Source organism: Poecile atricapillus, chromosome 2, assembly GCF_030490865.1.
Source record: "Poecile atricapillus isolate bPoeAtr1 chromosome 2, bPoeAtr1.hap1, whole genome shotgun sequence".
NCBI lineage: Eukaryota > Metazoa > Chordata > Aves > Passeriformes > Paridae > Poecile > Poecile atricapillus.
The window spans coordinates 4,760,644-4,784,147 of NC_081250.1; the positions used below are offsets into that span (position 1 = coordinate 4,760,644).

General features: G+C 42.5%; 1 protein-coding gene across 1 annotated transcript in view; it reads left to right on the forward strand.

Annotated features, from left to right (window-relative positions):
- Positions 1-23,504, forward strand: part of OXSR1 (oxidative stress responsive kinase 1) — an 87,714-nt gene that overhangs the window by 13,505 nt on the left and 50,705 nt on the right. Inside the window, exons 2-3 of the mRNA XM_058831594.1 lie at positions 5,793-5,905; positions 15,215-15,323. Coding sequence (XP_058687577.1) covers positions 5,793-5,905; positions 15,215-15,323 — 222 coding nt within the window. The remainder of the gene's footprint in view (positions 1-5,792; positions 5,906-15,214; positions 15,324-23,504) is intronic.

A 23,504-nucleotide genomic window follows, 5' to 3' on the forward strand; every position in this document is an offset into this window, starting at 1 on the left:
TGCAATATGGTATTTAATTCCCGGTTTAATTAGATCTGTATTTGCCCTGTGCTCTGTAAGAATGCATAAGAAGTTCTATTCTCAGTCTTGTAGCTTCTTGTTTTATTGCTGTATTGTCCTTGGAATGAGTAATCAGAGCAGGGCTCCCACAGCTCTTTGGCATGAGGCTGTCAAAGGGTTGAAGCATCCGGAGATGGAATGAGCCTGCAGACACACGAATACCAGGCCTGGGTTGTAAAGCATTAAAGGTCTCCTGGGCTTTGGGGTACCTGGAACCTGAAAGTCATTGCTTGGTCCAGAGCAGCCTTGCTGGGAAGTGTTTCGTGTGCATTGTTCATAAGAGGAAAACCCGGGGGCACAATTATAAACAGAGCCTGCGTCACGAGCGGCTTTCTGGCACCACACTCCAGATAGTGGAGGATGGATTCCAGATCTCATTTAAAAATAGAGAGGTCGTGTGTGTGGCAGGGAAGGGTGGAAGCACTGGGCAGGGCTGTGCAGAGGTGTTCGGCTGAGCATTGCCCCATTCCGAAGGAGACTTGGGAATGTGACTTACCGTGGCAGGTGTGGAGAGCGGGATTTCTCCAGCCTTAGAAGAGTTGTTGCTGTCCTCAGCTATCTAGTAGGAAGTTCTAGAGGAGATGAAGCTGAATTGTACAGAGGTGCATGGTGAAAGGCCAAGGTTGGGAGCAAAACTGGGAGATCTGATTAGTTAGCAAGGGAGTAAAAGGTTTACCATGTGGGTGGTCAAACACAGAAACAGCCAAAAAGATTGTAGAAATATCTCTTGTTAAAGAAAATCCAAATTAGAGTGAATTCAATACTGAGGAACCTGATCTAAGTTGAGGTTTGATCCTTTCAGCAGGAGGGTGGACTAAAGATTTCTTCAAACATAAATGGTTTGTAATGTTCATTTGACCCTGGGAAGGAATATTTCCTCTACAGAAGGGATTTGATACTGCAGTAGGATAAAAACTGATGCTCCAAGACTGTCATGGAACACATCCTCTGTTGATTGTAACAGATTTGTGAGCAACTGAGTTACAGTGAAGGGAAACTTTCACATCTTTGAGGGTGCCTAAAGTAAATTTAAAGCTTGGGCAGCACTGTTTTGAGAGTCCTCCTTCCATTAACTACTTCAAATTGCTATTGCACGTGGTAGGAGAATACTATCCTGGAGCCAGGATTTGATGCTTGTCTTGTGACCGTTTGGCATGAGTGTTCCATTGCTTAAGCAGATTTCTCTGCCAAGAGGATCTCTGGCTTCAATTGCATTTGCCTGGGAAGAGGCATCAGTGCAATTCATCCTAGTCTTACTGGGAGAGATGTAATGTCCTTATGTGGCTGCAGAGATTCAGTTAAATTGGAGACAAAGTGTGTAGGAACATGGTGTGTCCCCTGATAAGCCCCCTGTCTTTCCACTCCTCCAGTTAGCCTTGAAATAATTGGTTTCCATTAACTTCAGCTGAGATTTCAGAGGGTTTGTCTTTATTTTCAAAAACAGAAGCTTCATGTAAATTGTGGAACTGTAGAAGAGATGGGATTCAGCATCCTTTGAAAGCTGATGCTGGGCTTTCATGGGGAGTTTGTTTCAGCTTAAGGAGTTTAGGCTGGAACTGTGGGTGCTGAAGGTATAGGGACCAGGGGTCCAGAGGAGATAACCTGGAAAATCAGGCTTCAGTAATTGAGTGCTTGGGGACTTTTTTATTTGGGTTATTTTAAACCTTTCAGGGGTTGGTTTTATTTCAGAAAGAGCCATTTAATCGTAGGAACATGAAAGAAGCAGGGGTTAGAAAGGGTATGTTTTCCTCTTAAGGCAGTGTTTTCTAAAGCGGGTCTTGACCCTCTTATGCAGGAATTTTGCAGCTGCTATCCTAAGGGTTGGAACTATATCTGAGAGCCTACAGAGGCAAAAGCAGGGGGTATTAAGCAGATCCTAATACCCATTTGGGGTCTCTTTCCTCCCCATCATCCTTCAACAAAATGATCTCCTGCTTTTCAGGAATAAAGCAGCAAGCATTTGGCTGTGCCTGTGTTTCATTGTTTTGCTAAGCCGTTGTGTTGGAAGAGATTAACCAGGGAGCAAATTTTCTCCGAAAGCTGATCTTGAGAGAGACAGAGGGAAGAGCCTCAGCACTGACCTTGATCAGAGTGTCTTGAGGTGGGGAGTGAGTGGGAACCCCGCACAGGAACATTAACCCTGTGCTGTCCACATCATCGAGACTGCAGTTGGCTCTGATCGCAGCAGATCTGAGACTGCTGGGAGAGTTGGTTTGTCCAAGTTGTGCTACCCTGGCACAAGCTGCCCTTGGGGTTTTTTCTCATTGAAGGTTGTTCAGAGCAGCCCAGGAAATCTCTTCCCTCTGTTGCCCATGTGTTTGTTGCCTGCTCTTAAACTTCACAAAACTTCATCCATGAGCTTTTGCTTTGTCTCTCTCTTGGTGTCATCTCTCCCTATGCTTATTTTCACTTAGGAATGTGTTCAGCATCCTCGCTGCATCTTCTCTCCTTTCTTTGTCTTGCCACCCTGCCATTTAATAAGCAAACCGTGTGGCTGCAAAGCCTGAAGTGCCCATGTTGCCATGTTTTCTGAACTCTCCAAAGAAGCATGGAAACCCGTCTTTGTTTGGTCCCAGAAGCACGGCATGCTGCTGCTGCCACCAAAGAGCAGCTTGCTTGTGGCATATCGTGCTGCAGCTTGGCTTAATCCTCGCTTGATACGCTTTTGAGATTTCATTGTTTCTCTATAATTAGTGCTACAGAGGAGCTGAAAGAAATGACGAATTAGCAGGAGAGGGGGGAGTGGGAAGAGCAGGTGGTGATCGAGCTAAAGAGAGCTGCCAGAAAAGTAGGAGCAGCAGGGAATTAAATGGGAGGAGTTTCGAGTTCAGATGATTCCCTGCCATGTGCCCAGAAGGATTTAGTTTGGGATTTCATTACTGTTCAAATAATGCCATACACTCATAACAGATCAGGGCCCTGTAGGCCAAGGCATTGTCCAGCACTTAGTGAAAAGCAGTTTTTGCCCTGAAGTCCTAGTGAACATTGATGCCATAGACTCGAGGACTGGAGAGGAGCTGTAGCATGAGTGGTCCTGCTTTTAGTTAGGCTGCATCCATTGTTTCTGGTAGTAACATTCAAAAAGAATAAAACACAAAGCTATTCTTTGTGTGGTGACTTATTTAAAGCCCTGGACTTCATCTTGCAAAGGATTTGTTTCACAGTAATGATGTTGCATCTGGATTGTAAGAAGCACCTCTGTCAGTTGTGCTTACACAAACTGGGTTTAACTGGCACAGAAATCCTGGGATATCATGCTGTGGGGGGATGCAGGAGTATGCTGACACTATTGAGTGTCTGAGATATCCAGAAAGAGTCTTTGAACACAGATACCTGTTCTGATGAGGAGAGGTAGCTTTAGAGTTAAAAATACACTGAGAAACCAACTGGGGAGTGAAAAGGGTTGTGTGACAGGACAGTCCTCTGAGGTGCACAGTCATATATTACGGCATCTGGCTTGTGTTTTCAGCCTCTATTACTATGCACCAAGACATCCAAAGAAAGGAATCATAATACTGGTGTTTTGCATGTGTCAGCAGTAACATTACTTCTGGGATCTAACTCTTTCCAAAGAACTGATACAGTGTTTGTTTTTTGTTCTGACTTCCGAAAGGCTATTGCTGTAGGGAGACCAGCCGTGCTAGGAAGTGCAAACTCACTTCTGCCTTTTGTCACGACTTCTGTGTGTGCTGCTCTCTTTGTCTTGAGCCTTTGTGTTTTTACTTTTTTTTCCGCACCAAAGAAGCAGCAGAAACAAAACAAGAGAAAAAACAAGAAGGTTTCTTGGGTGGAGAGGAGTAGGTTAGTGCTGCCCAGGATTCCCAGTGAGTGGGAATTCATTTGTGCTGGGACTACTGCTTTCATCCTGGATTCCTGCACCTGCTGAGCAGAGTGACCACAGGGAGTGTATGTGGAAGTTTGCTTTTGGGATGTTTGTCCTGTGCTTAATGTTGTGTATTTCAGCTCTGCTTATGGCAATCTAACCAAACAAACTCTGCTGTCAAAACCTCCCCCCTTTGCTCTTTCTGAACACTTTCTGTTAAATATCTGCATAGACCTCTCCATCATCTGTCATTTGCTCAAGCACATGCTTACAGCGCTCAAACGTTGTTTTCAAAGCCCCTTGTAAATATTCTTGCTGTTATTGCTGTCCTTTTCCTAATAACTTTGTTTTGCCTTGTGCTATGAATAGTCTCTGAAAAACAATATGTGAGCAAGTAATAAATGGCCTCAGTCTTGAACTTCTTAAAAACCCATTTGCCTTAGGAAATAATAAAGCTTTAGCAACCTTAGCAGTTTGTGTTCTGCACACTTCTGCCTTTTGCCATTAAAATGTAAACTCCTGAGTACAGGGAGTCCTGGCAAGCTGATGCTGATGTCCAGGGTGCACTGGCCATGCCATATAAAGTGAAGTCAAAGTCCTGTTAGCTCCAGTGTAGTAGGTGCTGGTTGAAGATTAGAGGAGCAGAGTCCCACACTTCAGGGCTTTTTAATTTCAGTGTGACTTGGAATGGAGCAGTTTTCCTCTGTCTCTCAGGGCTGGGTTTCAAGCTCTTTCCCTAACCTGGAATTTTATTTGGGTTGGTGCAACTTGGTGTGAGAAGACTCTTGATGGTGATTGTAGGGAGCTTCAGTAGCCTTTGTTTGAAAATGGAAGTTTTTGCCCCCAGTTTATGTGAATGTACTAGAAAAAAACCACAAAGCTTGCAAAAATGTGCTCTACCTGAATTTCAGAGTCTGGAAGTAATTTTCATAGTGTTAAAAATAGGAGAATCTGCTAAAGTAGGTGTGTTGCACCAAAATGCACAAGTTGTTTTAGTTTCTCTTTATTTTTATTAGCATTTTTTAGGTATTTGGAATAGGAACCTTTGAGTTATTTTCCACATATCCTACCCCCTTTTTTATTAGTGTAGGTTTTACTCCTTTCTAGTGAAGTGTGCAAATGCTGGGAAATGATGAAGGTAGAAAGTAAAGCAACAAGGTGTCCTATTGATGAGAGGTGAATGTTGCAACAGCTTCTGGAGGCCAGCAAAAATGAACTTAACATCAAATAGATTTTAAGTCTCACTATTGCAAAGTCCCTTTCATGTCAAAGGATATGATGTTGCTGAGTACTTTAAATCCAGAACTCCCCACTTGTAGCAGTTTGAAGGACTGCATGATAAAATGTGGTATTTTTTCCCTAATGTGGCTGCAGTTTTCAACCCAGAAACTGAGGCAGTGTGAGAGCTGGAGCTGAACCTGTTTGAATGAAACCCACCTCATGTCTTTGCATAAAATGAGGAGAGATGAGAACATCAATTTGTGCATAAAAATATTTGAGAAGTCTCATTAGTGTCAGTAGCAAAGAGTGGCTTGTTTTGACACTTTGGGTGAACACATCAGGTTAAAAGTCTGTGTGACCTCAGTGGCATATCTTTTAAAAGTACATGAGTAGAATCACTCTTTTATAAGGAAGCTGGAGTCTGGAGAGGGTTTTTGGTCTGCAGAGCTGTAATGATTCCTGGAAGGGATCATAAAGATCCACTTGTTTTTCTTCAGTATCCCAACACTGGATATGATGGCTGAGCCAACCCATGGAGCTGTGCAGTGGAGTGCCTAGAGAGCTTTCACGGGGCTTCTACCTGGCTCTGCTGTCTTTACTATCTGGCACTCAGAATTTTATTGTCTGGCCTCTCTCCCTTCCTGCTGAAGTCCATAAGGTGTTGGTAACTCTCTCTTTTTCCCCCCAGGGAGTGGAGCGACTGCGGTGGTCCAGGCAGCCTTCTGCGCTCCGAAGAAGGAGAAGGTGGCGATTAAACGGATCAATCTTGAGAAGTGTCAGACGAGCATGGATGAACTCCTGGTATGCAATCAGAATTGTCTGGGGAGTTGTATTTCAGTTATTTATGAAGTATCCCTTTGCCAAGTGCCCTTAAAACTTTTCTTGAGGTGGGGTGAAGGTGAGGGGACTCAACTGACTTTGTTAGAGTTGTTCTGGCTGTGGGACATGGTACTTAAAATGTTAAAAAGATCAGCTGTTGGAAAACTTCAGACTGTTTGTTTAGAGCTCAGCACTTTGTATAATCTCTTTGTTATGAACTGAGTTAATGTGCAAGTGTGAAGCTCTGCTGTACCCACAAGAGCTCTGAAGTTTGAGGGGGATCCAGAGCTGCATGCTTTCAGAACATTTAAAATTTAAGGGAATGGCTTTGCTTTCTTTTCCTTTCCTGAAGTTCTTTACATTTTTTCCCTTCACCTGTAAAGAGAAGAACAGAATGAATTAGCCGTTGTTCCTAATCTCTTTCTGCTACTGTTGCCAGCTAAAGGGATCACTGGCATATTGCAGGCTGCCATATGGAAACCCCAGTAATTCTGAGTTCAGGACAGGAGACAGAGTCCTTTTGAGCTGTAGTGCTGTAATTTTCTGCTGCTCTGTGCCTATTTTCTCAAGGTTGTCTCAATGAAAAATAGATTTTTGCAGTAGATGTGGTAACTGAAATTTACCTCTTCTCGTCTGGGTCCTGTGTTGATGGGCTTGGTTTTCTTCTGTTTGTGTGTGTGAGCTGGTGCCTCTGCAGTGCAGTGGTTGTCTCATTCACCTCACATCTGGAACAGCCCTGAATTTAAGCCAGGCAGACACAGACATTCCTGTGAACATTGAGGTGTCCCCACTAGAATGGGAAAGCTCCCAGGACAAAACTTTCCACAGTAAATGTTGGCATTATGAAGATAAGGCCTGGTATCATCTTTTCTTCTGATGCACCTCTCTAGGATTTTTATAATCCTGCATTGACTTTCTGTCCCCTTGAATCTCGGCAGCTTCTGTAGTTTGCCTCAGGCATTTGTTTTGGTGCTTGCAATTAAAAGGTAGAACAGAAACAGAGTTTGGGGGTCCTGCTACCTCTACATCTGTAAAATCTTCAGCAAATCACCTAAACTACAGTTTCAGTTTCCACCTAGTGTCTAATGGTATTTCTGTCATTATGGGTATCTGCAAGTCTGCCCTGGTTAAAGGGAAAGGCCCCATTCAGTTTGTCAGTGCTCCTGTGGAGGGTTGCGTGTAGGACTCAAGATGGTCTGTGTTCAAATCCTCTTATGGCTCATGCTAGTGTAGGAGTTCAAGATCTCAGTTTGTCCTTTTGTCCTTATACCAGCTCTTGGTATCCTTTTCAAGCCTTTTGTGTGGCTTGCTCATACTACCCTGCCTCAGTGGTATTCCTGACTGCATTATCAGGATGTAGTAATTGAGACTCTGATTCTTTGAGTAATTGCCAATTCTGGCTAAAAACATTAGGTTCAGAGACACTGCAGAGACTTGATGTGTAATTTTAGATAAGTACTTCTAATTGCACATTTTAAGTCTCTAGCTGACCCATTCCTCACAATGATTTTTCCTGTTATGGGTGGGCCTGTGATGTATTGCTGTTGTCAGCTCTCCAGGGTTTCCAGTTTTGTGACTGGATCTGGTGTGAGTCCTTCTCTGGGCTTAAGTATGCAGCTGTAAGTATTCTTGAATTTAAAAGTCATAGAGGGGTGGAGGGGCACAAAGATTGCTCTGATCTGTAGCAGCTTCCAGGGGCAGGGGTTGCTGAGGTAGATGTGTGAAAAAGTGTTTTCCCTGGGTTTGTTCTGAATTTGTCAGTCTGCTGGATCACAAGTGTTGTTTCTCAGTGCAAGAGCCAAAAGAATGGAAGTTCCTGATTTCCCAGCTCTGCATGCTCTTATCTTCACTTCTTTTTGTCTTGTTTCCATATCTTCTTCTACCCTAAAGTAAATATTCTCAAGTTTTATGGTCTTGCAGTCTCCCTTCATGGCAGTTTTCCCAATTAGTTTAATTAACTTTTCTGAGCAACTACTTTGTATTGCAGGATTGTGCCTTCCCCACCAAAGAACCAGAAAAAAATAACTGCAGATGGTTGGTTGCGGGTTACAGTTGTTTTAAGAAGCAAATGCAAAGACAAATATGATGAGTTCACACTGGGGTATGTTATGCCCCCACCTTGCTTTCTCATCTCCCCCAGTGCAGTTAAAATCACAAACTGGAGCTTTTGTGAGCTCCATTATCCTTCTGTTGCTCTGAGGGCATTTGAGCACAGCAGTTATGGTGAACTCTGCTTTCCTGCCTGGGGTCAGGAGGGTGCTCTTGGGTTACAGCACTGTCTACTTATTGGGCAGTGTGGTGGCAAAGGGAAAATTTTGCTTAAATTATTTTATAATTATTTTTCTGCAGTACCTCAGACCTGTAGGCTTCTCTACTGAAGCAAGCTTTCTTATTCCCAGAAGCTGCATAGCCAAGAGGGTAGAACAGTCTCACATTGCTTGGGAGAGGGTAGGGAGACCAGCAAACAGTACTGCCATCCTTAAAAAGGATGGTTTGGTTTTTGTGCACCTTTTTCAATGTCTGTGCTGCTTAATGGTTTGTACTTGTAGTTCTTGGGATGGAGAAGAGGAAGGTTAGTATGGAATGGGAATTGCCAAGTAAGTGGCTCTATCACCTGCTGGATGGATGAGTGTCCTTGAGCTTCCTTTAAGCCTAGCCGGTGTCCAGAGGCAAGGAAATCTGGGACCACGTCCTTGCTTTGGAGATGCTGTGCTTAGATTAAGTAAGTGCTATGACTTGGCTCATTAAAGGTATTGATCTTGATCCTTTTATCTCAATATACATTTGAGCTGTGTGGGTGGTCAGGAATAAACTGCACATTTTGCATATACTGTATGACATTCTAGGTTAATGCACTGGATTTATTTATTGCTGATATGGGGTATGGAAAATGCAGGAAGGGCCAGTTTTGTTGAATCATGAGCAAGCCAAGTCAAGGGCATTCAGCTCTTCAGCAGAACTGCTAATTGCTGTAAAGAATGTAGACAGCAGGAGCAATGCTGGGCAGAGATGGGCCTCTTTCTAACCCAGCTACTGAATCAGATGATGTTTGTCAGGAATTTATTTCCATGCTCCATGTTTATCTTTTTCCTTGTACATTTTTGAATGCTCACAGATCTTTCCTAGACTGCATGTGGGATTCAGCTGACAAAGAAGCGCAAAGTAGCTTATAATGATTCTTGCTCAGGAATGTGACTGGGAGTGGAGTGTAAGGAGAGGTGGTCAAATACAAATGTCTACAAATGATCTTGGACTTCTTGATTTATTTTACTGAAGTTCCACTTTTTATTTGTCTTGCAATCCACAGTAGTTAACAACCACACTGGTGTGGGTTTGCAAACAGTCTGCTTGCTCATGTGTTGTGTTTCACAGCTGCACACCATTCAGAGCTGTGTTTTGCTCTGATTCTTTTCCACTGCTGGTTGCTTTGCTGCTGTTGCCAATTGTTGAAACACTGGTGTAACATCTGCCTCAAAATAACCATGTCTCCAGCCTTTTTTCTTGTATAAGTGTTTTCTTGTTTTAAAGAATTACTGATCTAAAAGGCCTTAAATCCCCTCTCTGTCCTACAAACTCTACTTCATTTTCATGCAATTAAAGCTGAGTTTTCTTTCATCCAGATGGAGACTTCTTTCTCCATGAGTAGCAGATGATGTGGGTTGTCAGCTTAGCAGTTACCAGGAATGTTGAACAGCAGAGAGGGAAACAAGCTATGGGTTATTTCACACTGGGCTTTCCCAGCTAGGGGGACATGCTGCCTGTTTATTCCCTAGGATGATTCATCAGGAGACATGCTCAAGAAGGAGCATGGGAGATGTGGTACTGCTGTTCCTAGAAAAATTCCAAATTCTTCCTACTCCAAAGACTGACAGGTTACACACAAATGAAGGTACTACTTCAGTGCTATGGCCAAAGGGCAGTTAGGAAGGCTGAGGGAACAAGTTGAACTGCAGTTAAACAGAAATGTCCTTTAGAATTTCATGGAAATAACCCAGGAAACTTGCTGCCAATAACATGGAGATCAAATATTGTGTGAGATTAAATAAATCAACCTATAGCTGAGAAGGTTAAATTAGATAGGATTTAAAAAAGGGATTATGAACTCCCCTGGTTTAAAGCATAAGCCAACTGTTAACTGCCCAGGCTTAGTCAGAAATCTACCCTATGGGCAGATAATTGTGTAACTGCTTGTTATAGGGTTTTTACACCTTCTTTTGAAGACTTGGACAGGATATTGAACTGCCTTTGATCTGACGGAGCATTTCCTACAAGTGGATTAACCAGACTAGAAGGTTGTTTGGAACAAAGCAGCAGATTGCTGTGGAAGTAGTACAGATGTTTCATCCATGCCTGTCATCTGATGAGAATTGCTGTTATAATTCCATTTCCAGGCTTGAGGACCTTCACACTTGCTCCAGGGAAAAGAAGTCCCCAAGTGCCAGGGAGTCTGATAAATTATACGTGGTTTCTGTATGGTTATTTGAACTGCTGCGTTACATGTTCCTTGCATGTTGGGATTGCAATTTAAGACTTAAACCTATGCTGGTTACAGCTTAGTTTATCAAAGCAGCAACAACAGGAGTTAAATTACTGGACTGGTTTAGGTTTTGTTTTGGGATTTTTTGTGTGTAAAGGTCACTGTGAACATCAGAATTAATGGTGGGTGAAGTCCTGAACATTGGGTGTCATCCTTCACTTGGACTGAATGAGCACAAGATGGTGCAAGTAAGGAACTTCAGAGAGTTTGCAGCTGTCTGTGGCCACTGATCACATTGAAAGCATTGCTGAGCTGTAAGAACTGGTATTGATATGAACAACTGTGAGGGTCATTGATAGGTTACTTGGGGATGTGGATAAAGCTGGCTTGCTTGTATCTATGAGAGGAAGCAGTCACTTACCCATTTGCTTTTTGGCTGAAACCAATAAAAATCACCATACAGGAATTGCTACACCACAACAGTTCAGAAACACCTGCTTCCTTCAGTACATTTTCACTGATGCTGAGGAGTTCAAAAGAGGGAATGACCACTGAATGAGGCTGAAGGGTAGTCATTAAAATGGGCAACTGCTGAATGATTTGCATGGGACTGCTTTGTTCCCATCACTGAAGATTACTTAATGGATGAAGTGTGTTTCTCCCTTTCAGAATTGTTTCTTTTCCACTGTTGTTCTAGGGCTAATCTAATCCCTCTTTACTCATACCAGTTTAGCTCCTGTAGCCACTTGAGGCAAAGAGTTGAACTGGATAATCCAAGGAGTAGGAGTTGAATCAGAATATCTGATTTTGTCTTTTTCCCTCACCTTTTTAAAAAAGTGTCCCTCTCATTAATTTTGGTAGAACATATTTGGTTTTATTTTTTATTTTTAGTTATTTTGCTGCCTCAAAAGGCAAATGAATTATTATTCTGAATTTTACAACATTTTAACGTTAAAAATTTCTCTTGGAGCAGAATGTGAATGGTTATGGCTGCTTGTAGGACTGGAGCTCTAAATCCTGCTTTAAAAGGATGAAGAGCAGCTTTAATGCCTTATCTCTCAGCTGAAATCTCATGGTATAAGATCTTTGCCAGCCATAGTTGAAGCATTGATGTTTTCAAGGGGTGATCACATCTAACCTGCTTTGATTCCTACCTCAGACATGCTTTCCCGCCCCACTTCTCTTATGGTTGTGATTCCCTTCAAACAGGGTAGCTATGTTGATAGCTCTCTGGACTCCTGAAGCTGCAGGTAGCCACTTGAAAGCACTCTGCTGCTGTGCTATATCTCCCAAGTCCATGTCAACATATAGGAAATAAAACTAAATAAAGCACAATTTTTTTCCTGGTATTTGAGAGCAAGTGCCTCTGAAGCAAGCCTCAGGGGCAGATAAACACAGGGCAAAGGGTGGTGATGTGAAAAGAAAATACTATTAAGAAACTTGAGCTGGTAGCTAAAACACAGCCTTACCTGTTCCTATTAATTCAAACTTCAATTGTGTGTCACTGGGCAAATAAACCCTCATCTAAAATAGCTGATCTCCAGAAGTATGTCTGACTTACAGGAGACTAATAGGTTGCTTATGATTCTAGATTGTATGTCACTGCAGTTTTATTACTGTTTTGCAAGTCTTGAAATCTTTCTTTTATTGCCTGTAGAAGTACTGAGAACATTTGTCATAACTCTTAATGGAAGCTATGGAGGCATTTAGAGCTAATCCCAGTCTATTTGCTTTTGGTATTTGACAATACAGATATTTTTAATATCTCACCCAGGGTGACCATGTAACCATTTCCAAGCCATTGCCTGTGTCTAGACATGTTTTTGTCGGGAATTCATTCTCTGTAGCTGAGCAGAAAGCAGAGCAATTTATGGGAATTGGCAGGAAGGCTGTCTCTCATCACTGAAGCCATGGAGTGTCGGGGATGTTGGGTGGAAGAGCTGCTTATCGCTCACTGCATCTGTGGATGGCTTGGGGGTCTGTATCAAATGACCTATGGATGTTGGCAGAGAGGGACTAAAGCAACTTTTCCACCTGAAAACTTGTATAAAGCAGCCAAAATAAGTTCTTACAGAGGTGTGGAAATCACTGAGATTTTTATTAGCAGTCTTCCAATATAGTTTTGATGCTGGGGAATATATGGGAAGCACAGTTGTAACTCTGTTATCTGGGGGATAGCAGTCTTGTTAGGGAGGTAGGAAGAGGAAACCTTTACCTGCTGTGCCTTTGTTGTGTTTGAAGAGCCGCAAACTCTCCCCAAAGCTTTGGGAGTAGTAAAGCTGAGCTTACTACACACAAAGTGGCTGTTGCTGCATTTTATCCCTTCCTACTGTAAATATGTTTTTAGCAGAGCTGCCCAGTGATCCTTGAGTGGGATTCCTGCTTTAGCTACATCCCTTCAGCCCCTGCATTTATACTGCTGGAGCAGACTGTGAATGTATGACAGAATTGGCTTGGTTTCAGTTATGCCAGGAAGCATTTTAACCACAAAGCCCCTGTGATTTGCCACTATCACTTAAAACAATTGTATGGGTTGAGCTTTCAGGATGTTGGTACCCTCTTTGGAAGAGGACAGGAACCAAGCTTTGATGTAGCCAGTGTGAGATTAGCCTAGAAAACTGCTGAAAATGAAATGGGGGTTTGTGGGTGGGAGGGAAAGTCTGCCTGGCTGCTGATCCTTCTGATTGGTAATAATGTAAAAACACTGAAAATCGTGGGCTGTGATGCAATTAATTATTCAGAGCTGTGCTACACTGTGTGAGAAATGGATAAATCTGCCTCTATTACATGTCCACTGGCTAACAGAGGTGTTTAATTGCACAGATCAGGTTTGTGATTATTTATTTTTCCTCTTTATGCTTTGGTGCACATGACAAATTAGAATTTTTTTTTTGCTGTGTTTCCCAGCAGATTGTGGTGGTGAATGGGAGAGGAAGTTCTTTCAAAATAATAATAAAATTGTAACTGTCACCAAATGCCTGAAAAATTCTGCAGTACATGGCTGCTTAAATGGCAAAAATCTGATCTAGATCTAGGATCTTAAGTAAACTTGGTCCAGACTTTGTCTTATTGCCTCCTGTAGTCCAGTAGCATACACAAATATATATTAAATATGCAGTGTTTGTATATATTTCTCATATTACTCTCTTGATCTCCCAGGGAACTGCTTCAAAATACTTTGACCAGTCTAGCTGAGAAAATATAAGGCCAACTCCTCTAGATACTTTTTGAGAGTGGTGAATTTGGGGCAGGTCTGGCTGATGAGATGGATTACCAGTCCTGCTTGCTGCTTTGCACCTTGTTTTCCTCTGGTACCACTTGATCTTCTGTAGTATATTTTAGTTGTCAGAGAGAACTACAGAGAACCACAGAAAACTCCACAGTTGCTGATTTATTTCCTTTGTGAGAAGTGAACAAGTTGACAGAAGTGAAAGTTTGCAAGGAAGGGAGCTGGAGCTGTCAGAGTAAGAAAAATATATTGTTTTAGGCTATATTTATTTTCACAGAGTGTTTTTTAGTCATAGTATGCTACATGCAGATGAATAGCTTATTCCTCACTCTTCAAGTATCCTTTCCTGTTTAGAAGGATTCTCCTTTAATCTGCTTGTTAAGTTTCCTGGAAAGCTGGTGCCTCTCCTGGGGAAACAGAAAGAGGAACCAATTGCTTTGGATTCCTCAAATGCACCTACTCCCTGAAAAGCAGTGCTAAGTGGATAAATCAACATGAGCCTATTCCTTTGGAGCTGTGATTGCCAGCTCAGGCTTTGCCAAGGGGAAGCAGTGGCTTTACTCTGAACTCGGTCACAAGCAGAGCTCTGTACAGGAGCAGAAGGAAAATGTGCTGCATTTGTGGGGTGTCCTGGGCACAAGTGAATTCTTCTCAGAGCTCTCCCTTAAGTACTTCTGTACCAGGGAAGTCTTGTGTTTAGAAGCAGGGAAGGATCAGGGGGTGAAGGGCCCTTGCTCTCCTCCTTGCTTGTGTCCTGTGCAGGAATGCTGTAATTGAGAGCAGAAGTTCAGGGTATGAGGGGATGAGTGTCTGGGGTGGGTACAATTTGTCAGGTTGGGGACTTGGCTGAAGCACAAAGGCTCAGCTGGATGCAGTGCAGGGTGCCAGGCTTGGCTCAGTGGATGGCATTTGTCTATGGACAGCCAAGAGACTGTGAGTCTTTTTGTCCAAACTGGTGATTTGTGCTTGCATAATGAAATTGGTCAGTGTTTTCTGTGGTGTTATTCTCTCCATAACCTGGAAAACCTCAACCCATAACCAAAACTAAGACTAAGCACAGTCAAACCTGAAAACAATTTAATATCTCAGCATATTATTGTCCATATCATATTGTCCTCGACTGGTAGTAGCTACTGACTTAGTAATCTCAAAGTGATCTCTCTCCTTGTCCAGTGTGACAAAGGATATGGCTGTCCTTTGTGCCTTCAACCTAATTGAGCTAACCCATCTGCTTTCTTGTTGGGAAGAAACATTAGGACTAAGAGGCCTTTTATCCCCAGAGGCCAATATTTCCCTTTCTCATCCAAGTGATAGTCTTCAACAGATTAAGCATCTGTCGCATAGTGTTTTACTGAGAGGAGAAGTCAGCATGAACTTCCTAGGTCACAAACCAGAGTGAATTTTTGGGAATACTCAGCTCTAGTATGATGCAGCCTAGTGTTTAGAGTATTTCTGGATTTTCTACATTTACCTTCTAGGTATCCTTTTTCTTTGCACCTTCTTTGTGTCTTGAGGAAGATAACTTCTGTGCCCAAGGAACAATTATCGCTGTGTCCAACTGCTAATGTTTTATTTTTCTCTACAGAAAGAAATTCAAGCCATGAGTCAGTGCCACCACCCCAACATTGTATCTTACTACACATCGTTTGTGGTGAAAGATGAGCTTTGGCTGGTGATGAAGTTACTTAGTGGAGGTGAGTGGTCCAATTTCTTTACCCTAAAGGCAGCTTTAAAATCTGTCCTCTCTCCTTCTTCTCTCACTACTTTACCTCTTAAGGTTCCCACCTGTGAATTAAAACATCTTGTAGAATTGTAGCATTGTTTAGGTTGGAGAAGACCTCTAGGATCAGAAGGTCCAACCATGACTCCAGCACTGCTAAGCTGGTAAAAACCTGTCCCCAAGTGTCACATCCACACGTCTTTAAAACACCTGCAGGGATGGTGACTCCACCACCTCCTCAGACAGCCTGTTCCAATGCTGAACAACCCTTGCCATGAAGAAAGGGTTCCATATCTGCCACTACCCTAAAGTAAATATTCTCAAGTTTTATGGTCTTCTAGGTGAAGAAATGTTTCCTACTATCCAATCCAAACCTCCCTTGGTGCAACTCGAGGCAGCTTCCTCTTGACCTACTGCTTGTTCCCTGGGAGCAGAGCTCAACCCCCATCTGGCTGTCCCCTCCTGGCAGTTGTACAGAGCCAGAAGGTCCCCCCTGAGCCTCCTTTCTGCCATGCTGAGCCCCTTTCCCAGCTCCCTCAGCTGCTCCAGACCCTTCCTCAGCTCTGTTCCCTTCCCTGGACTCTCTCCAGCCCCTCAATGTCTTTCTTGTCATCAAGAGCCCAAAAGTGACTCCAGGATTTGAGTGCTGTGAGTACAGGGGACAATCCCTGCCCTGGTCCTGCTGCCACACCATTGCTGACCCAGGCCAGGCCCTCTGGCCACACTTGGCTCATGTTCAGACACTGTCACCAGCACCCCCAGGTCCCTTCCCACCAGGCATCTTGCCAGCCATTCTGTAAGAATAGTAATATTTGATTTCAACCCATTGAGCTCAGAAATAGCTTCTTGTATTATGTCCATCTTCAGTAACACCTAACTGGCTTTTGAAGATCACTGCCTGGTTAACACAGAGCCAAGGAAACTTCCCTTTTCTGGATTTTTTCTCTCAGACACCGGAGAAACAGGTTTTTTTGAGAGAGTGAGTTTGAAAATTTTGTATCAGTAATGTTTTATTTCAAGTCATAATATTTTCCAGGGTCTCTGTTTAAATTACACTTGCAACAAGAAATGGAATCAAGTTCTGGATGATAACACAAAGGGCTGTTGCTAAATCCTGGGCCTGTCTTTAGGAAGACTTCATTTTCCTGTCACTGCAGTGAAAAAGAATTAAAAACTGAAGGAAAAAAAACCAAAAAAATCCCTATTTTCTTGCTTTTAAAAAAACGTCAACCTGGCTTCTCTGTTCTTGGCTTAATTTTGTGGACTATAAAATGCCAGGAGATGATGTGGAAAAATCTGGCTAAACCTGTTTGCATTTTGCACAAGAGCTCAACAATGACTATAAAACATGTTTCTTTGAAGGTGTTCCTTAGAGAATTTTAGCAGTTCTGTTGGGGGAAATCAAATTCCATGCCAACCTGAAGTCTGTCTTAAAGGGTTTTCAATGTTCCATGTGCTCATGTGTCATTAAGCAATACCCTCTGTTTTCTTAGAGAGACATGTAACAGGTCATTAGAAATGTGTTGAAAAGAATCCCCTGCCAGCTTATAGCAAGCATGTTGCTGTGTGTATAAAAAGTGTATCTATGGGAAAGTTTCCACAACATGAGGAAATGGCATTTCAGGGGTGCTGGAGAGGCAGCAGCAATGGGTTTGGCTTTTTCCAGGAGAGTACACAACCTCTTTGAAGAAAATGCACAGCTGCCTCTGTCACTTCACAGCAGTTTTCTGTCAGAATCGAGTCATGAGGAGGCTCATCCTTGAACCTCCAAGTGTTGTCTCTGTTTGTTCTCAATTCTGTGTGGAGGTGGGTTTTTTTGTGTAAAGCTGGCGAAAAGTCAGACCATCATTATCAAGGCACCACAGATGTAAAGGCTACACTGGAAAAATAATTATTGCTTCAGAACCAGCCTCTTGCTGGTGTGAATGATGACCTGCTTCTCATTTAATATTCCCTTTGAATGGGCTTTTATGTTCTTCAGCCTGATAATTGACCCTTGTGCAGCTCTGGCATTTAGTGGGGGACTTGCAGTAAGGCAGTGCTAGGAAGTGTTCCTGCATCTTATTCTGTTGCATATGTTGAAAAGTAGGGACATACAGTAGAAGACAGACCAGTAAGAGTGTAATTCTTCCCTATCCTCAACATTTCTGTAAGTCAGTGTTAAATTTTCTCACTTAAAAGGAATAATTTGAAGGCTGGAGGAATTGCTAAAGGAAATAGAAAGCCTTTGAGAATGACCTGTCACTTCTAAGCAGGAGGATATCTTATGAGGTATTTTTCAGCTGCTTTCCTTTATATATTTTTTCTTTCATACTTTTTTATATCTGCACTTCAGGAATGTCTTATTAGATCTCATAGGCAAATTCTACAGCACAATCTTAAGGATGGGGGAAGAAACTTGTGATTGGAGCTTTCTGACTGAAGAGCTTTTTCATTCACTTTTAATGAGACTATTTTCAGTTGTTCTTAGGCCGAGTGATTTATGTAACAAGAGACACTTCTAAAACTGCCTCTCATTCCTCTGAGCTTAGTTCTTATCAGTAATAAAGTGGCTCGTTTTGCGGTCATCTGTCAGCCAGTGGGAAAAATAATGATCTGGGTTTCTCAACAGGAAAAAACTTTGAGCTGATTTTTAAACCAGAAAACAAAAGCAAAGAAAAAACCTTCCAAAACAAAACCAAAAACAAACAAGCAAACAAAAAATCCTTCACCAAAACAGAGTACAGCCTAACACTTTAATTTTGTTTAGCTGTTCAAAAAGATTTGTACATCCCAATAAGTATGTATGAAATACATTCTGATATCCATTCTGTATCTTGATCATAGCTTTTGTAATTTATTCTGGGTAAAGTTCAGCATTTTGTTGCCTCTTTTCTGTCAGTGTATGCTGGTGTGTGATTTCAGGCTGAAGCTAGTTTTAATTTCACCCTACAAAGGCTGACCTTATTAATTTGATAAACAGCCCAATCTGTAATGCAAGCCTTTTTTGTTGTTGTAAAGTGCAATTTAAGTTATTTTCCAGCTGCAGTCTTCTGTTAAAATCCTAATGTGGTCATACATGCAAGTGTTTCAGAAATGTCTCTAAGGGAAAACGCTCTAAATCCACAAATTGCTGTTGTCTAACAGTGCCTTGCTCCCCTGACAAACAGAGGGTGCACTCAAAGGTGTCTTAATTACCTGACTGACATTGCCACTGAAACAGAACTATTTGTCTCCAAATGTACTCTGTTGATGGGAGATTTCTATATTTGAAAGTTGTCAGCAGTCAGGAGCTAATGCTGGGGAGCTGATGTGCATCAGAGCCCAGCCAGGCTGGTGGGAGCCGCTGCTCAGAGCCCAAAGCAGGTGTGGAGTTGCTGATGGCAGAAACGTGGCTGTGATGAGATGCAGCTGGTAGAGACAAGGGGTGCTGGTGTGTCCAGTTACTGACAGCTTCTTTCAGGTCTGGTGATGTGTGTCTGTCAGGTTTGTGAAGTGTCTGCTGTTTCTGTTCCCTTCAGCAGAAATTGCAAACCCTTTTCTCTAATGATGGAAGATCTCTAGGGTTCTAAGCTTAGCAGTGTGAACTCAACACCCCAGCCTTTGAGTCCAGTGTTACTCCAAACTAAAATCCAATGGCTATTTCTAGACAACTGCTGACCTGCTCTTTGCCTCCCTGGCATTCTCCTGTCATGAATTTTACTCATGCCTTTTTAAAGCCTGCTGAAGCCGTGTCCTGCTCTCACACTCCTGTGGCTTTTTGGTAGGAAGAGAAGCAGCTGTGCTTTTGTTCTTGTTCTTTTACTGGTTGTGACCTGCTTGCTCTTCTAAATTTTCTTTGCTTTTAACAAGAGCTCTCGTTTCACAGGTGACCCATGGCTGTAGATAACTCTCTAAAACAGTTGCTCCTATGAAACAGCTGGCTCTGGTGACTTGCTGTATCACACAACAGTTTTTCTGTCCTAGCCTGCAGCAGATGAAACCTCCAAAATATTTTTAAACTGTGCAAATCCTTTAAATACTGAAACATTTCCAGATAGGGCTCTTGGGTATTCTGCCCTTTTGAAGGCTCCTGATGAAAGCTGCTAAGGAGATTGCTGTATTGAAGTAGCTAAACCTTTTATTTTCCGAAAGTTTTTAAGATTAGCTAATCAACTTCTTACTTCAACCTTTGATCTGAGGTTCAGAATGCCAGACCAAAAGAGGTAGGCAAGTCTTGGTTCTCTACCAGGGAGTTGGGACATCTTGTTCTGCTTCTGCTGTCTTAATCTCTGATCTGCCCCTTCCTAATTCCAACAGAGAGTTATGATCAAAGCATAAACCACAGGTCCTTAGAAATCTTCATGTTTATGTTGAATTATTTTCTTAGGAGAGAGATATGCTATTTTTAATTCATCTGGAGGGGTTTTGATTTTATTTGTAGAAACACAACTTAATTTCTAACAATTTAGGATGGGATAAGTCAGAAGCAGGGGATGGCAGGGACTGTATGATTGCAGAATATAAAGTGTGTAGATACATTGTCATTCCTAACTGTAATAAGAAAAGCATGAAAAATTAGTTTGTCTTCAGATTTTCTTCTATGAATGTCTTGATCACAACAGCAATAGGCTGTTTTGCTCCCTTTATTTTATTATCTTGTTTTCTGCCTTAATCTTTCCATATTTCTTCTGCATCCATGCACATGCCCTGGGGGAAGGAGGCAAGAAGTGGATGCTTCTTTAGCTTTCCCTCTCAGGAGGTTTAACCAGGGTTAATGTCTGTTCCTTTGTTTTGTATAACTTGTTTCCTTTACTTTGCTACTTTGTAGCTGTATCTGTGTCTCTCAGTCCTAGAAGTCCTGAATCCCAGCAGTTCTTTCTTCTTAAAGCATTTTCTTCATCTGTTTGCCAGAGACTGACAAGGTGCAGAGTTAATTCTTGGCTCTAATGACAGCCAGGCTCGCTGGAACCACTGCCTAATGCTGAGATGTCTTGAAAGAAGCAGCAGTGAATCTGCCAACTCCCCCTTCTCAAAGGTTCAGTTCAGCCTGTTCAGCATCAGTGTTTGTCAGGTTTGGGGCAGATTTTGGTTCTCACAAAGTTGTGTGATGATTCCCAGCAGTGTTTTCAAGCCTATTTTTGCCAGGCCTCTAAATGCCCAATCAATGCAGGTACTGTTACCTGCTTTTTTTCTTTTCTTTTTTTTATAGGTTGGAATCAGAGAATTAAAATTTCCCATTCTGCTTTCCAGACAAAGTTAAATGAGGAATTTTCTTTGCATTTAACTTAAAGTTTATCTTGGTTCTGTCACTTAAGTTATAATATAACATGCAAGATATGGTTCCCATAGCAACTAGCTCTGCTGTACATTTTTTCTTCCTCTGGGGGCATGTAAAATTCCAGCTGGAATACTCCTGCATTTATCTGTAATCTTGTTCCAAAGAAGCTTGCCTTTCTGCTCAGGTTTTCATGCCTTTCTCTGCTTCAGCCCCAATGTGCTGAAGCACTAAGCAGTGTCACTGATGACTGTGGATGTTTTCTTCCTCTGCAGAGGAGAAACGTCAGAAACAGGCTTCCTAAATGCTGTTTCACAGGCTTGCTGGTGTAGGTGAGGTCAAGGAATCCTGCTCTGGATTTGGAACAGGAAGCCTCACTGTTTGTGGTGGTTTGCTGTTGAAAGTGAATCAGTGGAACAATTAGGACTTCTTGCCCCGAGGGTGTGATTACACAGAAGTTTTCTTCAGCAGCAAAGCTGGTTTAAGGAGTTCCGGGCTCTTTGGTCTCCACCCTGCCTCGAAAACTGGATTTCCAGTTACTGCAGTGATCCCTTTTTATAGTATGGCTTGGTAAGTGGGTGCAGGGGCACAATGGTGAGGTGGTGAACCGTGGAACTTTAATCTTTTTTTGTTGCTGTAGGTATCTTTGGAGTAGCACAGAATGGTGTTGAAAGAGTCAGTTTTACTATGTGTCAGGTGCAAGTCAGGACTGCTTTTGCTGGGATCCAAGACTGTCCACTGCAAGTTGTCTGCCTGGTGTCAATATCCAAAACCTGAACATCTTTCTCTTACAAGTAGTTACAGGTTGGGCTCTTTCAGCTGAGGGTAAGTTTGTGTATAGGTTCCTTCTGACTTGTGCTGTCCTTAGGAGCTACTGCATTAGCAGCTTTTGGAGCAGACTTGGAAGCTTGTGAGTTTGAGCAGAAAACCACTTCCCTCTCAACTTCTGTGCATTTTGCACTGAGAAGTTCACTGCTTCACTAAGAGGTGCATTTCCATGACCATTGGTGTCAGAGTAGACTGAGACACTTGGATGATGAATGACAAGTCGTGCTAAATGCTTTATCAGATTGCACAGTATCTTGTAGGCTTCCTGTTGATGTGCTGCACAGTGTATATATGATGGGCAGGAATTTGTTTTAGCAGCATTTTTTCCATATCAATCACTAAATGTCTCCTTTCGTTTGTCTTCTGTTGGGCTTTGAGATCAGTTGCTCATCACCAGATTTCTTTAAACATCCTTGTTAATGACAGCATTATTTATATTTATGGTTAGACTCCAGTTCTGACCCTGTTCTGCATCTTGTTTTGTCTTTTCTCGGTATGTGGCCCTTCTGGGCTTGGAAAAGCTTTCCAGTCAGCCTCAGCCAAACTTAATTTCTTTTTTTTTCCTTTCTTTGACTTAGGGTTCACCTTCCTGTACTGTGAGTCCGTACTTGCTACTTGTGAATTTTTAATGAGAAAAATCAGGAGGGAATTGTTGTAATTAAGCCTAATGCCATATATCGTACACACCAGAGTCCTTCATAGCATTATCTAAAATAGAGGTTTTATTGTAGGAAGAAGTCAAAGATATTTTGTAGTGGATTTGTTTTCTCCTTGAAAATCTTGTATCTGTTAATACAGAGCAGGATACCTTATTTCCAGTGTGAACCTCATTCTCTGCTCACTAGGTTGTGTCTTACAGTGAGGTTGAGTGTTTGTGAGAATTTGCACATGGAGCACAAATCCATAATGAAACTGCATTTAAGCAGAGATCCAGCTGTGTTTGGATGTGCTCTTTCTTCCCCAGTTACTCCTAAACTGGTCTGAAGCTGGCTCAGAAGCTGGCAGTCTCTGCAGTCATGCTGGTGTCTCCCAGCAGTGTGGTCAGTTTATTAAGCACATCTTCTGGTGTGGTTTAGGCCCTGGTTCCAGTTCAGCTGAATTAGTTTCCAGTTAATTTTAGCAGTTATTGTATTGCTGGATTGAGAACAGGCCACTGTGCAAAACAGTAATTTTCCCCTTTAGATTCTGATGCCCCTGATCTCTTGGTCCAGTATCCTGCAGTTGGTGTGGGAATTTGTATCCTGAGACAGTGGAGGTCTTGCCCTAGTGAGTGTGTCACACACGGAACTGAGACCCCTGGGATCAACTTTGCATTGAATTTATCAGCCTAATGCTGCAATCCAGTCCTGGCTTTCTAGCAGGAGGTGTTTTCCTTGACAGTGATATTCCCATGACTTCTCCTTTCAAAGTAGCTCCTGCCTTGGCTGTGGGTTCTGTTTGGGGATTTGGTTATTCTGTAGCTCTATGCCAGGCTTCCTGAGCCAGAATGCTGGAACACTGCATGGAGCAGTGCTGGGAAATGCACCTTGCCTTTGTTCTTTGTATTCCCTGGTGCCGTGCTTAATGAAGCTGCAGTTGAGTTGTGAGTCAGAACCAACTCCCAAACTTACTGATTTGTGAGTTGGAAGAATCACAGCTTTGTGGTGCTGTGCCAGTGGTCAAGCCCTGAGCAGACAGAGAGGGATGATGCTAAGAATACTTTCTCCAGCAGAAAGGTGGCTCTTGGGTAGCTTTTCTGCTGTTTCCTGCAGTGGGCATTTTGCTGATCCCTTTTTGCTGTTCTTTTTTCTGTGGAGGACTGACAAATTCCCCCACTTCTATGAACATCTCAATGTGAAAGTAGTTTTAAAATAAATGTGCTTAAAAAGTGTCAGGCAGGACTGGGAGCAGATATAGCCTGGGTGTGAATCAGTCTTTTCACAACCGGGCTGGCTCCATGCATGCCCTCTTGTCTGTCTACCTTCCACCCCCCTTTCAGGGTTAAATACAACCTCTAACTTGGCTAAATAGAGGATTTTTTGACCAAATGAATTTGAGCACCATATGATCTGCCTCCTCATGTTCCCTGAGCCCTTTGCAGGAGAAGGGAAA